Here is a 17,540-nt window from a genome sequence, read left to right as displayed (position 1 = left end):
ACTATATGCAAAGATAAAGAAAAAATAAAGTCTATTGAAGCAAATTGCTGCATTTCTGATTCATTCTTGTTACATATACTTTACAGTCAAAGTGAATAAGTGTTATTCTATAAAGAAATACTGATGTGAAAAATCATAGAAACTTCTAAAAGATAAAAGTTAATCATTTATGTAATGCTCCCTCATAGTATTTTTTAGGTCTGTGTGTTATGAGTGACAATGTACGCTTTCTGAGTGAGAATTATTGCCAGTGTTATGGTTGAATGAGCTTATTTTGAGACATGTATGAAGTGTTTTGAGTTAATTTTGGAGGTGAGCTTTGGCCAAAATGCATGTTGGTAATGCAGACTGAAGAGTTCTGAAAAATTGGCTTCAGTATTGACCGATGCTTGTTAGCAACTGAAAAAAACACTAAGGATTTGTAGAGTAACATAAGAAAAAAAAAAAAAAATCAGGAGTTTAAATATTTCTTTCAATTAAATACATCTACCCTTAATTTCTGTATCATACCTCATCTAGTTGCCAATGGATTATTCTAATACAAAAGGAGAACGTATATAATATGAATCCACAGAACTAACAGCATGGAGTAATAGCACCTCTCAACATGAAGATTTGATACTATTGCCACCTAGTGGCCATAGAGAAGTACTGCGTGATCTGTTAGGCGTAGGTACGTACACTGGATCAAAAACATGAACCGGAGAATAAAATGGTGTTCAATGGTATTACATTCTACTTCCACATAAAAACACCAAGCTCATAAGCAGACACTTCATAAACAGCATCTTTTAATTATGGGAGACAAAAATACACACATCCTTATGTTTAAGAACATGCAAATTTAAAGATACAAAAAAATAAAAATAAATCAAAAACTCCATTATTTGGGGACAGACAAATTATCACGACACAGAATGTTAGTCCACTGTCCAACGTAAAGAAAGAAAACATGGTAGAATATAAGCAAGACAACAAGTAGCCAGTAGAATCCAAGCCTTGAACTGCACAGGGAAGAACATGAGCATAGCCTATTCATTCACAATACCCATAAATACATCATATAGGCACATTTGCCTTGTAATAAACCACCCCGGGTTAATGTCATACAAGTTGATTCACAGACAACCTCATCCTTTTGTCTTAAGTCCTGAAAATTGGAGAAAAAAAAAAATCTTATAGTAATAACTCGTAAGTGTTAATTACTTTGTTTTTCTCCTATGTGTCTTCCCTCATTATTTGGATAATAGTAGATTAAAAAAACAAAGAGCAAGGAGGATAGTGGGAACAGTCAGTGTTTCAATCAGTATTTCCTGTGGATGTGATGCTGTAATTTTCAAAAAGAATCCAGCACTGCTGAGCTTTTGAAATCGTGAGGACAGAATCCAACGGATGGACACCTAGCTTATATGGTCATTCAGTCCCCAGAATTAAAAGGGCTTGGTAGTCTAGTTCTGAGAAGAAAGAAACCATCTCTACATGCCCTGATAAAACAAAACAAAAATGTTTTGTAAATGTGCTCATTCAGGAAGAGGACATCAAAACTCAATGTTTAAGACTTCATTTACCACTGGAGGACAGTGGTTCAATGTAGATTGATGTGCCATGATGTAAATATCATAGAGGCAATAAATACACAGTAACCAACTGTCTTGGTTGCCCAGATATCACTCATTTTGTCCGCCAAGCTAGCTAGCAATTACAAAAGGTAACGGGAAGCAAAAACTAAAATGGGGGTAAATTGATCCAAATCAACGACCTCACAATACCATACCTTTCATACAGAATGTAAGAGTGAACATAATATCAACTACATACCAGAAATCTTTCCGTTCATGCAGCCAATCAACCCATAAACCCCCAAAAGTCCTACTGCAGGATGGTAAGTAGTATTATTGACATTGTACAGGAAACAGTCCTGGAGTATTTTCCTTAGTGTACACTGTAGCAAAATGCTTTGCAATGAAAACAAGCATTTCTTATTGGATAAAATGCAATTTAGTCCCTCGCTGTTTTGGCCCGTTTGGTTACTAGTGAATACACCCCTGCTTATCAGTAGTACAAACCCTTCTCTGGGAGGTTCCTTTCCCAAATGTTGTCCTTCTTATTATCTTTGTGAGCGAACATGGCATGAGTGCTGATAAGCACAAGGCTTTAGTAGCCATGCACAATACAGCTGCGTCCCATAGGTATAATGTCAAGCCTGGACATCTCCATTTTAATATGCAGATGTCCTGTGAGAAATGACGTTATAATACGCTGTTTTATGGTTACTTATCACAACGCAATCCATAATAAAATGGTCATTTTATTGCATGAGAATAAATTGGTTTTGCTGTCAATTACAGTACATTTAGCCACCCTATTAAGATGATGGTACCTTGTTGGAAACATATCTATTCCCATTAGTCAGTGGACATGTATGTTCTGTACCAAATATCCTATAGTGGGCGTGTATATATTATGTAGGACTGAAATGCTGGTCACCTTGGACATCGAGGTGCCTTGCGGGCTGGTAGTAAATGTTAAGTTTGCTGTTCCTATATCCATACCAGACAAACCTACATCCAAGATCAGGGGAACGGAGGAGAAGACTGAGACAAAAACCCCGGACAGAAGCTCTCTCACCAAGGTTTCTTCAACGACGGTTATGTTGGTAGTTAGTTCAAATTAAAATGAAATAAAAAAAAAACAGGTACGGGTACAGGGGGAACTAAAGACAACAACAAAAAAAGACCAAAATGATCCTACCACCATCATCATCATCATAATTATCCACCACTTCCATCCAATGGGTGCTGCTGTTTTTTTAGGAAGTGGGGTTTCCGACAGCTTTTGCCAGGGGCTCAGGAGGAGCCAGGACAGACGAACAAACAAAGACAGACTGCAGCTAGCGAGCGAGCAGGTGAGTGATTGAGCAAGGAGTGAGGCAGGAGTCCTCACTGATAATAACAGTCTGTTATAACAGTCTTTAGGTCTCGGTTCCTATAGGTCTGGTTTCCTTTGAGGTGACGGCAACTTTTTGAGAGGGACTCTTTCGCAACGAGGAGAAGTGACCGGCAGGGTCGATATGCTTTGCTTTGCATTGCAGTGTTTCTGGGAAATATACACACGCGTGGGGGGGGGTTCGAGGTGAGGTTATGAAGCGGTCTGCTCTATGGCCCGGCACATGTAGCAAAGTGTCTCTTTTGAATGTTTTATGAGAGCCGAGACACACAGGCTGGGGACAGGAGAGGTGGCGTGTCCTCCTCCTCTAGGAATCCAGAGCTGCAATCCAAAAAGAGAGGACATGTGAGTGACAGCACCATATGCGTTAATTCATTACAACAGTAACTAGAACAGAGAAACAACAGAAACGCTAACATTTTAGTAGTCTTATAGTAGAGTGAACATGGGGCCTGTATTCACAAAGTGTCTCGGAGACAGAGTGCTGATCTAGGATCAGTTTTGCCCCTTTAAATCACAATGAATAAAAGGGTGGGTCAAACTGATCCTAAATACGGGCCCCTTTCTCAATTCAGACTGTTTTCTGTCAACAGCTGAGTCCAGTATAAAACACCTTTAATCTTTTCTCCAACGCGCCACATCAGTCTTCCGCGGAGGAACTGCATGACCTCTTGCGATTTGGAAGGCCTACTAAAATCAGGGCATGGTAACGTTTATGTGGAGCTTTACACGTATCTAACCCTCTCAGAATCCAACTGCCTTTCTAGAAGGTTCCCCATGCATGTACGCTAGTACATAAGTCTTAAAACCAAGAGAACATTTATAATTTCCCCCTGTTTATATATTACTACTTCAGGCTACAGGGTAATGAAGTGTCTCCACAGCGTACTCAGTGCTTCCTGTGGTCCTGTACGGCTCAGTTGGTAGAGCATGGCACATGCACCGGCAGGGTTGTGGGTTCGATTCCCGGCGCCACCCCTGCGATAAAAAAAAGTCTGCTAAAACATCTGATATTACTCAGGAAGGCTTGAAGGAAATCCGAGTGCTCGACTGAGGGAAATTGAAACCAAATAAATCCTCCCAGGATATACATACATGGTAATAACAGAAAAGCAAGAGCACAGAGATGTCTGCACAGTGACGTTTGTTCACTACAAACGAAGTTAGCTGGGCAAGAAAGAAAAAAAAAAAGCTCAGTGAAAAGAGCGTGGGCGGGGCTTAAGTTGGAGAAAGAAAATGCTTGGCTATGATTGACCAATAAAGGCTTGCTATAGCTTCCAGCCCGTGATGGATTGGCTATTGATTCTTAGCACGCTGTCAGCTTGCTGCAGTAAATGTTACACAATCAACCATTTTCTCTCTTTCAATGGATATCGCCAGAGTGTGATCCCAATGTTCATTTTCTGACTAGTCCTGTCCTAAGGTTTCTGAGAACCCCCATTTGTCTTACCCAAAGTATCCGGAGGTTAAATTTAAGACAAGATCTATTTAATACCACTTGAAATGCAATACCATTTGAGTTCTTCGCACACCACACTCCTAATATTCCTCTCAAGAAATGAGCCAATGTTGGCAAAAAGTAGTATTTGTAGAGCTGGCTCCTTCACCGAAGGCTATAACCTACATAGCTCATATTTACAAGTAGGTGTGCTATTCTAGCAGTGAGCATTCTCCTGTAGTCTAGCAGTGTGGGAGAGCTCTTTCACCAGTGCTATTCTAGCAGTGAGCATTCTCCTGTAGTCTAGCGGTGTGGCTCTGGACGGACTTCTTCCAGTGTCAAGTAGCTAGATTGCTAACTCTAAATGTGCTTTGTTCTGCTGGCACATCATCTCAATGACATACTCTGTAAAGTGGTATCATTTCCTCTATATATTGACGTTTGAAAAATGCACATGACGTGCAAACTACTAAGCAGTGGCACAAACAGCATAGTCACCATAGTCACCATAGTCACCATAGTCACCATAGTCATCTCCGTCGCACTTCCTAAGACTGTTCAAAACCAAATGAAGGCCTTTAAAATCAGATTCAGCTGTGTAGTCGAATACCCATACTAACATACTGTATACTACATACTTAATGAGTATATACACTGCATACTATTAGTATACTGTAAACAAACTGTATCCTTTCAGTTGAACGTACTAGCTTCGCCTATCTACCGGAATTTGATGCTGTTCTTATGCAACCTCTTGCTAGCTTGTTAGCATAACCTAGACATTTTACGATTTCGGGTGGGTTCGTAAATTCAATCTGGAGAGCGCTTTGGTCGTTCGTAAATTCAATCTGGAGTGCGCTCTGGTCGTTCGTAAATTCAATCTGGAGTGCGCTCTGGTCTTTCGTAAATTCAGAGCGCGTCGCTCTTGGAGCGCTTCACTGGACGCTCTGGCCGAAGAGTAAGGTTGATCCGAGTTCTGACCTCAGAACAGCAGTCAAGCACCCAAGCTAACTAGCTAACGTTGACTAGCTATTTCCAGACAAATGAGAGAACACATTACCCATTTTACCCATCCTAGCTGGTTAGGCAGTTTATGTTATCCAGATTGTTGGTGCTTGTAACTGTGCTGCTGGCAACAATTTAATTGCCGACGTTTACGGCCATATTCAACGGGCGTGGAGCGTTCGTAAATTCATCAGTTATTCTGCACTCTGGCACACTCAGACAAGAAAGAGTGCTCTGAAATCGGAGTAGATAGCCAGAATTAGCAATGTCCATGGAGAACGCACAACGACTATACCACTTAGCTAAGAATGACGTGAATAATCAGGTCAATGAACGTTGGGTAGTTGGTTAGATTATAGTTAATATACTGCCTGGCAAGTTAGATGTACTAGTAACCAACTAATGTTAGGTAACTAACATTCCGGCGGCAGGTAGCCTAGTGGTTAGAGTGTAGAGGCGGCAGGTAGCCTAGTGGTTAGAGTGTAGAGGCGGCAGGTAGCCTAGTGGTTAGAGTGTAGAGGCGGCAGGTAGCCTAGTGGTTAGAGTGTAGAGGCGGCAGGTAGCCTAGTGGTTAGAGTGTAGAGGCGGCAGGTAGCCTAGTGGTTAGAGTGTAGAGGCGGCAGGTAGCCTAGTGGTTAGAGTGTAGAGGCGGCAGGTAGCCTAGTGGTTAGAGTGTAGAGGCGGCAGGTAGCCTAGTGGTTAGAGTGTAGAGGCGGCAGGTAGCCTAGTGGTTAGAGTGTAGAGGCGGCAGGTAGCCTAGTGGTTAGAGTGTAGAGGCGGCAGGTAGCCTAGTGGTTAGAGTGTAGAGGCGGCAGGTAGCCTAGTGGTTAGAGCGTTGGACTAGTAGTAATGTTGCAAGATCGAATCCCCGAGCTGACAAGGTTAAAAAAATAAATAATAATTAAATCTGTCGTTCAGCGGCAGACCAAGGCAGTCAACCCACTGTTCCCAAGGGCGTCATTGAAAATAACAATTTGTTCTTATCGGACTTGCCTAGTTAAATAAAGGTAAAATATATATTTTTTTAATAAAAAACATATTGCTGTAATGCTATGTGGTTCGTAAGGACAGCGTAGCTAACACTGTCAGCCAACCTAACGTGTAACGTAACTGATTAGAAAGGTAACTACTTCCTTACAGTGCTCAACATTTGTCATAATTAGTTAAAGTAATGAATTTGTATGCGCTCGGACCTCGACTGAATATTTTCCGCCATTTTCTTCAAATATGGTGGATACTTCGTATTTTGGCGAATTTAGTACGACATCCGGGAACTTTTGGCATACTAACTCCATCCATACTAACTCCATCCATACTAACTCCATCCATACTAACTCCATCCATACTAACTCCATCCATACTAACTACATCCATACTAACTCTATCCATACTAACTCTATCCATACTAACTCTATCCATACTAACTCTATCCATACTAACTCTATCCATACTAACTCTATCCATACTAACTCTATCCATACTAACTCTATCCATACTAACTCTATCCATACTAACTCTATCCATACTATGACCAATAAGCGTACTCAATTTAACGTCACAAATAGTATGGTTAGTGTGAGTATTTGAACACGGCACAATAGTAAAGGACCTGCATACACCCTGCTTACCGTCTTAAGGTTTGAGTATGCCTGTTTGTCTTACCGTCAAGTGGGGGATCTACAATAAAGTCCTCTGTTTCCATGTCCTCCTTCATCTCCTCGTCCTCGTCCTCTTCTTCCGCCTGTTCGTTGGCTATGAGTTGTCGGGCCATCCTGATGCTGAGGCCCTCGTTGTAATGCATCTTCCTCATCATTTCAAACTGCTTCTTTTTCGCTGATGGGGAGAAAGAGAGAGGTTTCAATTGCTTTGGCAATGTAAACACATGTTTCCCATGCCAATAAAGCCCTTTGAATTGAGGTGGGTTGAAAGAGAGAAAGTGAGGCTAGGGGGAGCCACAACTCAGACACATACTGTAAATATCCTGATTTCCAGTCTGTGGAGGAGACAGTGATACATAGAGAGTTACTTGAGTAAAGACTAGGATGGCGCATTTAAAAGCTAAAGGAAAAAAGGGAGGCGGGTTTTAGTTGAACGGGGAGAGTTTTAACATGCTTGTCCTCAAAATGGCGGTTGAAGGATCAATACACCATAAACAAACTTTTCTGAGGATCCTGACTGAACAGTTCCAGTTGAATCTAATCTACCTTCAAGGACATGGTTCTGAGATGAAACCGTCAAAATAACTGCTTTCTAATTCCAGCAATCAATCTACTACTACACAAATATACCTTTTATACCAATACGTTTCAGTCAACGTTTTGCCACCTTTTCTTTTTATCAAAACAACGCCCGACTGAACAGTAGTCCAGGTGTGTCAAACCTAGGGCCTGTGGGACCTGCCTCGTTGATAGTGCTGTACTTCTATTTCTGCCAACCGATCTAGTCACGATTGCTGTAACATATTTAATAGTCTCACCATTAGCCAACTTTCTACTCACCAGAACAGGAAAATACAAGGTAATTACTTACAAATGATTTACGCGTAGGCTAGGGCAAGCCGCTAATCTAGTGTAGTGAATGTAAGAATTTAAAAGGAGTGGAAAGTCTATTGATAAAGACATTTAGAACATGCAGCTGTCAGGTTATCATGACGACGGTTGCAACAGGGTCAAAGTTTAACGTTTCTTGCTCCTTCCCCGCAAAAGTAAATGGTGGCTATATGAAAAGTAAATCCGACGAGCTAAAAAAATAAATAGTAAAATAACATGTTTACAGCCAACATACCAGGAACCCTTTCTGAAAGCAATAAGAGACATTTTCAAAAGATGACTTGCAATTGCAGCCATACACGAGAGGCTGTCAGGAGAGGCTTATTTTTAGCAAACAATAGCTTTGGAGTGTGAAGCAACAACCTTGAGGGACATTGTTACATGGAAACTAGGTGGCAGAGAGGATGTGACACAGATTTCAAATTTGGAAGCCAATGTCTGGAGGCTTAGTGATGTCACATTAGTACAGTCTCATGGAGTAACAGTGTGAGGTTAGGGGACAGCTGGCTCAATGTGTTGGGGATGAATTTTGTTACTACTTAGTCGTCAAGATCATTCCAATCAATCAATTCCCTTGCTGATTGTTCGAAGCACACTACTTCAAATCCAGGTCACTCAATTTAGAAAATCAAAAGATAATCTAATATTAAATACATGTTGTATTCAGTTGATGGCCCGTCTAACTCTGAAGAATAGTATGTATGAAGGTCAGCAGGTCTCATATACAAATATATTATAGGTGGTTTTTTATTTATTTTTAGAAACAACATTTTTTTTAAACGGGTAGGATTCTAACTCATTGCAACACTATAAATCTATGAGAGTATGTCTGGACACACATTTCAGTATTTGGGGAGAATTTACACGTTAAGCTCTTGCTTTCCCCTTTACTCCAGAGATAAAAATGCAGGAAAGCGAGGAGAGAGACAAGTGTGTCTGGAGCCAAAATGGACTACAGTCAATTGGAACAGTCACCGGGAGCAAGCTCCGTTTGGACCGTCGGCAGTGCCCAGGGCTGCTGAGCTGAGAGAATCTGTTATCAGGCACAGAACGCTTGACACAACACAAGGAGAGGTCAGGGAAAAGTCAGGGCCTGATGCCCAGTGGGAATAGGGACGTGAGGGGGTGAGAGGCCCCACCTTGAGCCTCTGGGGTTAGTTCATCCTCTTCCTCACTGCTCTCCTCCTCTTCCTCTCTCATGAAGCGAGGTTCTGTTCCTTCTGCTGCCGTCAACCTGGGGGGGAGAAATAAGTGAGAAAGTATGTAACAAAGACAGAAATAAACATTTGCAGGGGAAGTAGATGTGGCCATCAGCACAAGTGAATCAAAGTCAACCCTCCAAGATCAATGTCCGCACCCCCACAGAAATCTAATTACCAACATGTACGTGTTCACGAGGGTCTCACATTAAACAGAAGGGTCATATTAGTGTGTAGCCATTACCGTAAGGACGCTACAGACAGAACAGTCAGTTTAAGATATTTTATTTGCATTGGATGAGTCTCAAATCCACCACTTCTGCCTACGTAATACTTCTGAGGTGAAAGGTGACAGAGCTAGAGCGGTGTTTGTCAGACCATGAGACATCCCAGGATTTAAAAAAATAATAATTATACAAAAATAAAATCAGGTCTCCTCACAAAATCATGTGGCCTACAAACTATTATGACCCCTTTACAGAAAGATGACTCTCGAACACGATGGCGTTCTCCGTTTCACTCTACGACCCCCCACAAGGGTCTTGGGACTTGTCTGAAGTCGGTACAGCCGATCTGCCAACTCGTCTCTGTAGCGTCCTTACAGATTTGGCTACACAGTAATATGACCCCTCTGTGTAAAAGGTGAGAATCATGAACATGTTGGTTGTCGTGCACTAGGACACCCACAGATCTCACGACTGAAGGTTCCCCGGTATCAGTTGAAACATTTATAGAAGTATATATGGGAGACTGTTTAGTGTAAAAAATAAGGGGTTAAATACATCTAAAATAACCACGTTTCCTGATCTTTCAGATATAGAACAGACAGTTCAGAACAAACTATCGTTCCATGTAGTGAATCTGTTATTCAATGGGTTTGTATGAGCTAATAGCAGCAGGGCCAAAAAAACTTTTAAAAAAGTCAGAATTCTTAAAATATTTATTTTTATACTTATACGAATGGTCAAAAATCAAATAGCAAAATGATCCTTGGTATCAAAGACCCCCCGCGGCTTAAACAGGGCTTATACTCTTATGGGTGAAAATGCAGTACGACACAGGCGCACACCCTAGAGGAAGTCAGATTCACACTGCTGGTGTTAAGTCAGTGCCTTGCTAATTCCCTTATTTTCCACCAGCTGAATCAGGCAAACATTTTCCAGTTGCGTGACCTTTCACGCCTTCAGACAAAACCATTCAATTCTTTGCCTCATAAATAAATAAAAAGGTTTGGGATATGGCACAAGAATCTGACTTTTGACTGTGAGAAACACTTCTACTAAAATAAAATGTTGTCCTTAATTAACATTCTTGTTCTAAATTACCTTTTAAAGGAGGAAGAGCAGAATTATTTAAAAACAGGACCTGGTTCTCTTGGAGAGGGATACAGATGAGGGCAGGAACAGAGAGGAAAGAACGAATAAGAAAGGGAGGGAGGATAGATTTGGGGAGGGGGAGAGAACGAGTAAACGCAAGAGGGTAAGGAGGAAGGGAGTAAGGGGAAAGTAGAGAGAAACAAAACGAGTATGTGAGTAAGAGAAAGAGAGGGACAAAGAAAACGAAGGAGCGAGAGAGACCAGGCAGTAGCCATTTTAATAGGATGAGGTTGAACAATGGTACACTGAGTGAAAATAAACAATGCCTTCAGATAGAGTTTCAGGCCGGAGCAGAACAATCCTCTTCACTTATTTACTGACATCCATCTCCACAACACCAGGCTTTTGATGTGAGTAGACACGAGCAATGCACATACAGGCCCAGAGCATAAACAGACATTTCTTTCAAGCCTAGACCAGACCCAATATGATTGCACAATAGCCGACCAGACGGTCACTGATGTAATACTTCAAACAGCGTCCTTTAAAACCTTTCCAAGTGCTTTTATTTCCTTGAACAGCAGCCATGATATCCTGTGTCTTGTTCTGAAGATGGCGGTGCATTAAGTTTGACAGTTGAGGGAGAAATGGACTGAATAGTCAAACAAACATTATTTTAGACGTGTTGATGGTGACAAAGCCGGATTTAAAAAAATAAAAATTGTAGTGTCATGTGACGAATACTGTGTTAAATATGTAATACTGAACTACGTGGTCTTCATCCCTCAAACTAAATGGGGGATATGCAATGTGCAGCATCCGTTGAGACAGTTAAGTGTGTAGGCCTAGGATATATCATTCATTTCAATGTAGAAATAAATTACTGCGATAAGACAAATGAGCTGATTGTGGACTACAGGAAACGGAGGGCCAAGCACATCGACAGGGCTGTAGTGGAGCGGGTCGACAGCGCGTTCACATTACTAAGGAATTAACATGGTCCACACACACCAACACCTCTCCCTATGGAGGCTGAAAAGATTTTGCATGGGCCCCTCAGATCCTCAAGAAGTCTTTTAGCTGCACCATTTGACGGCATCTTGAATTGCTGCGTCACCGCTTGGTATGGCAACTGCTTGGCATCTGACCGGACTGCATGGCGCTACAGTGGGTAGCTTCCTGCAATCCGGGACCGCTATACCAGGCGGTGTCAGATGAAGGACCTAAAATAAAATTGTCAAATTGTCCAGCCACCCAAGTCATACGGTTCTCTCTACTACCGCACGGGAAACAGTAACAACACACTAAGTCTGGAAACAACAGGACCCTGAAACAGCTTCTAGCCCTAAGCCATAACACTACTAAATAGTTACCCAAATAGTCCTAGTAGCTATCTGCATTGACCCTCTTTGCACAAACACTTTTGACTCATCACATACCCTAAAATCAACTGTTAATCCTGTTGCCTAGTAACCCCTAGTCACTTCACTCCTACATAACTTGGCTATATATGCAGGGTACCAGTACCAAGTCGATGTGCAGGGGTAGGAGGTAATTGTAGTAGATATATACATATACAGTGCCTTCAGAAAGTATTCCCACAGACTTTATCCACATTTTTTTTGTTAGACGATGTCAAATGTTTTCAATTGAGATTATAGGTCACTGGCCTACACACAAAACCCCATGAGGTAAAAGTGGAACTTCAGCGCATTCAGAGGCCTTGATTTTGTTACATTACAGCCTTATTCCCCCCCAACAATCTACACACAATACCCAATAATGACAATGCAAAAAAACAAGTTTATATCAAATCAAATGTATTTATATAGCCATTCGTACATCAGCTGATATCTCAAAGTGCTGTACAGAAACCCAGCCTAAAACCCTAAACAGCAGGCAATGCAGGTGTAGAAGCACGGTGGCTAGGAAAAACTCCCTAGAAAAGGCCAAAACCTAGGAAGAAACCTAGAGAGGAACCAGGCTATATTACATTTATGTAAGTATTCAGACCCTTTACTCAGTACTTTGTTGAAGCACCTTTGGCAACAATTACAGCATCAAGTCTTCTTGGGTATGATGCCACAAGTTTTGGTGCACCTGTATTTGGGGAGTTTTTCCCCTTTTTCTCTGCAGATCCTCTCTAGCTGTCAGGTTGGATGGAGAGCGTTGCTGCACAGCTATTTTCAAGTCTCTCCAGAGATGTTAGATTCGGTTTAAGTCCGGGCTCTGTCTGGGCCACTCAAGGACATTCAGGGACTTGTCCCAAAGCCACTGCTGTGTTGTGTTGGCTGTGTGCTTAGGGTCATTGTCCTGTTGGAAGGTGAACCTTCGCCCCAGTCTGAGGTCCTGAGCAGGTTTTAATCAAGGATCTCTGTACTTTGCGCCGTTCATTTTTTCCCCTCAGTCTCCAGTCCAATGCCACTGAAAAACATCCCCACAGCAAGATGCTGCCACCACCAGGCTTCACCGTCGGGATGGTACCAGGTTTCCTCCAGACGTGACGCTTGACATTCAGGCCAAAGAGTTCAATCTTGGTTTCATCAGACCAGAGAATCTTGTTTCTCATGGTCAGAGTCCTTTAGGTGCCTCTTCGCAAATGCCAAGGGAGCTGTCATGTGCCAGTTACTGGAGGAGTGGCTTCCGTCTGGCCACTCTACCATAAAGGCCTGATTGGTGCTGTGCTGCAGAGATGGTTGTCCTTCTGGAAGGTTTTCCCATCTCCAGAGAGGAACTCTGGAGCTCTGTCAGTGACCATCGGGTTCTTGGTCATATCCCTGACCAAGGCCCTTCTCCCACAATTGCTCCGTTTGGCCGGGCAGCCAGCTTAAGGAAGAGTATTGGTGGTTACAAACTTCTTCCATTTAAGAATGGAGGCAACTGTGTTCTTGGGGACCTTCAATGTTGCAGAAAATGTTGGTACCCTTCCCCAGATCTGTGCTTCGAAACAATCCTGTCTCGGAGCTCTACGGACAATTCCTTCGACCTCACGGCTTGGTTTTTGCTCTGACATGCACTGTCAACTGTGGGACCTTATATAGACAGGTGTGTGCCATTCCAAATCATGTCCAATCAATTGAATTTACCACAGGTTGGGTAAAATCAAGTTGTAGAAACATCAAGGATGATCAATGGAAACAGGATGCACCCGAGTCTCATAGCAAAGGGTCTGAATACTTATGTAAATGTATCCATTTTTTGTTAATACATTTGCATACTTTATTATTATGGGGTATTGTGTAAATTGAAGAGGATTTTTTAAAAATTGAATCAATTTTAGAATAAGGCTGTAACGTAACAAAATATGGAAAAAAGTCAAGGGATCTGAATCCTTTCCAAATGCACTGTTTTACACATTTTTTTACTAATTAATAAAACTGAAAAGCTGAAATGTCTTGAATCAAGTATCAACCCCTCAGTTACTGCAAGCCTAAAGATCAGGATTAAACATTTCCTCCTTTTGGATGGTGTATGAATACACCCAGTCACTACAAAAGACACAGGACTCCTTCCTAACTTAGTTGCCGGAGAGGAAGGAAACCGCTCGGGGATTTCACCATGAGGCAGTTAGAGTTTTAGGGTTGTGATAGGAGAAAACTGAAGATGGATCAACAACATTGTAGTTACTACACAATACTAACCTAATTGACAGAGTAATACTGCAAAGCATGTGGCAAAGCAATTCATTTTTTGAAGTGAATACAAAAATGTTATTATAGGGAAAATCCAAAACACATTACAGAGTACCACTCTCCATATGTTCAAACAGTGGTGGCTGCATCATTTTATGGGTATGCTTGTAATGGTTAAGGACCGGGGAGTTTTTTTAGGGATAAAAAAAATAAATAAACGGAACTAAGCACAGGTAAAATCCTAGAGGAAAACCTGGTTCAGTCAGCCTTCCACCAGACACAGGGAGATGAGTTCACCTTTCAGCAGGACAATAACCTAAAAACAGGCCAAATCTACACTGGAGTTGCTTACCAAGCCGATAGTGAACGTTCCGGAGTGACCAAGTTAGTTTTGACATAAATCTACGGCAAGACCCGAAATGACTGACTAGCAATGATCAACAACCAATTTGACAGAGCTTGAATTCAGGCTGTAACACAAAATGTGGAATAAGTAACATTGTATCAGAAAGCAGAAAGCACTGTAAATATCTACTTCAATTGCCTCCGATCCCTGCACATTGACTCAGTACAGGTACCCTGTGTATTATAGCCAATTTATCATAACTTATTGTGTATTTATTCCTTGAGTTATATTTCCCCCCCACCATTTTTTTTTTATATATATATATATATATATATTTTTACCTTTATTTAAAAAGGCAAGTCAGTTAAGAACAATTTCTTATTTTCAATGACAGCCTAGAAACAGCGGGTTAACTGCCTGTTCAGGGGCAGAACAACAGATTTTGTACCTTGTCAGCTCGGGGGTTTGAACTTGCAACCTTCCGGTTACTAGTCCAACGCTCTAACCACTAGGCTACCTTTTCCTCTGCATAGTTGGGAAGGACCCGTAAGTAAGCATTTCACTGTTAGTCCACATCTTTTGTTTACGAAGCATGTGACAAACACATTTTGATTTGAAAATGTCAAAGAGGCATAACACAAGATAAGGCTGCGTGTAAGTTAATTATTCATTTCCATTTCACAGGTTTAAACCAACCAGACAGGTCGAGTCAACGCTGCAGGAAGTAAACTGATCTAAGTCTGTAATCGCCTCCCGTTACATTGTCCTCATTCCCCTGGATTCAGGGTTGATGGGATCTATTGAGTGGCACTTATTGATCCAAGCTGTTTCACTGAAACAAATTCCTGGGCGCAGAGCCATCTAACACCATTACGTGATGTTTAGCCAATACGTTCCACTGGGGGGAGATTAGGACGAGAGGTAATATCAGTGAGGTTAGAGATAGTTCTGTGCCTTGAGCATCTGTGGCCTAGTAGTCAACACCGGGATGAAAATGTCCGAGAGAACAGATACCAGTGAAGAGACACAAGGGCTTACTCACTCCCTCTAACCCACATGCATTAATCACGCTGTCTGAAACGCAAAGAAAACACTCAGTGCATCAGTAGTGTGATAACATTGAGGGATAAAGGTAACACTGAGATTAATGCAGTCGTCCAAGGCAGAGTCGATTTAGAGGGAATAGAAACACTTAGAGTGGACACAGCGCTTGCAATGCCAGGGTCGTGGATTCAATTCCCGCATGGGACACATATGCCAAAAAAAGTATACACACACTAGATAAAAACTGCTATAATGGCATGTTACTTACACCCACAAAGGGCTGACCTCCCTGCCTGTTAAGTGGGTATAAAAACGTGTGGTAACAGAACATGTGACAGACCTTTGCCTCAGTGGAGTTTGGCCTTCAGGCTGTGACGGAGCATCTGCTCCACTCTTTGTTGAGGGCTAATGCTAAAGCAGTAGACTGGCTCCTACTACGTCGCTACTGAAAATCTACAGTGTTATCATAGCCATGCCCCTCTCTCTCTCGCCGTGTTATGGTATATAAGGTACCAGTTACAGATGCACAATTGAGAGCATCCTGTCGGGATGTATCACTGCCTGGCACGGCAACTGCACCGCAACTGCAGGGGTTCCCCAGAGGGTGGTGCTGTCTGCACAACGCATCGCTGGGGGGGGGGGGGGGGGGGGGGGGGGAATACCTGCCCTCACAGGAAACCAACAACACCCGATGTCACAAGAAGGCCAAACAGATCTTCAAGGACATCGACCACACGAGCCACGGCCTGTTCACCCAGTTATCATCCAGAAGGCGAGGTCAGTACAGGTGCATCAAAGCTGGGGCCGAGAGACTGAAAGGAAGCATCCATCACTAGCCGGCTTCCACCTGGTTATGCAACCCTGCACCTTGTACATAGACCCAGGAATCACTAGTCACTTTAAAAATGTTTGCATGCTGCTTTACTCATCTCGTACTGTATGTTAGTCAATGCCACGCCGACATTGCTCAATCTAATATTTATACAGTACCAGTCAAAAGTTTGGACACCTACTCATTCAAGAGTTTCTTTTATTTTTACAATTTTCTACAGTGTAGAATAATAATGAAGACATCGAAACCATGAAATAACCCAAGGAATCATGTAGTAACCAAACAAAGTGTTACAGTGAGGGAACAAAGTGTTTGATCCCCTGCTGATTTTGTACGTTTGCCCACTGACAAAGAAATGATCAGTCTATAATTTTAATAGCAGGTTTATTTGAACAGTGAGAGACAGAATAACAACAACAAAAAATCCAGAAAAACACATGTCAAAAATGTTATAAATTAATTTGCATTTTAATGAGGGAATCAGCAGGGGATCAAATACTTTTTTCCCTCACTGTAGATCAAAGTAGATGTCATATTTGAGATTATTCAAAGTAGCCACTCTTTACCTTGACTGCTTTGCACACTCCTGGCCTTCTCTTAACCAGCTTCATGAGGTAGTCACCTGGAATGCATTTCAATTAACAGGTGTGCCTTGTTAAAAGCGCATTGGGGAATTTCTTTCCTTCTTAATGCGTTTCAGCCAATCAGTTGTGTTGTGACAAGGTAGGGGTGGTATATAGAATATAGCCCTATTTGGTAAAATACCAAATCCATATTACAGCAAGAACAGCTCAAACAAACAAAGAGAAACGACGATCCATCGTTACTTTAACACATGAAAGTCAGTCATTCTGGAAAATTTCCAGAACTTTGAACGTTTCTTCAAGTTCAGTCGCAAAAAACATCAAGCGCTGTGATGAAACTGGCTCTCATGAGGACCGCCACAGGAAAGGAAATTACAACCCAGATAAATACTTCAGAGTTCAAGTAAAAGACACATCAACTGTTCAGAGGAGACCGTGTAAATCAGGCCTTCATGGGTCGAATTGCTGCAAAGAAACCACTACTATAGGTCACCAAAAAGAAGAAGACGAGAAGAGACTTGCTTGGGCCAAGAAAAACATGAGCAATGGACATTAGACCAGTGGAAATCTGTCCTTGGTCTGATGAGTCCAAATGACAGATTATTGCTTCCAACCGGCGTATCTTTGTGAGACGCAGAGTAGGAGAACG

At 41.9% G+C, this 17,540-nt stretch overlaps 1 protein-coding gene across 1 annotated transcript in view; it reads right to left on the bottom strand.

Annotated features, from left to right (window-relative positions):
- Nucleotides 1–451: 451 nt before the first annotated feature.
- Nucleotides 452–17,540, bottom strand: part of LOC139418213 (protein phosphatase 1, regulatory (inhibitor) subunit 2) — a 33,019-nt gene continuing 15,930 nt past the window's right edge. Inside the window, exons 4-6 of the mRNA XM_071167532.1 lie at nt 9,078–9,172; nt 7,052–7,222; nt 452–3,267 (exon numbers count right to left, since the gene is read on the bottom strand). Coding sequence (XP_071023633.1) covers nt 3,254–3,267; nt 7,052–7,222; nt 9,078–9,172 — 280 coding nt within the window. The 3' untranslated portion in view covers nt 452–3,253. The remainder of the gene's footprint in view (nt 3,268–7,051; nt 7,223–9,077; nt 9,173–17,540) is intronic.

Source organism: Oncorhynchus clarkii, chromosome 1 (assembly GCF_045791955.1).
Source record: "Oncorhynchus clarkii lewisi isolate Uvic-CL-2024 chromosome 1, UVic_Ocla_1.0, whole genome shotgun sequence".
Taxonomy (NCBI): domain Eukaryota; kingdom Metazoa; phylum Chordata; class Actinopteri; order Salmoniformes; family Salmonidae; genus Oncorhynchus; species Oncorhynchus clarkii.
The sequence above is the reverse complement of the archived record's forward strand: the minus strand, read 5'-3'. Positions and strand labels throughout refer to the sequence as shown.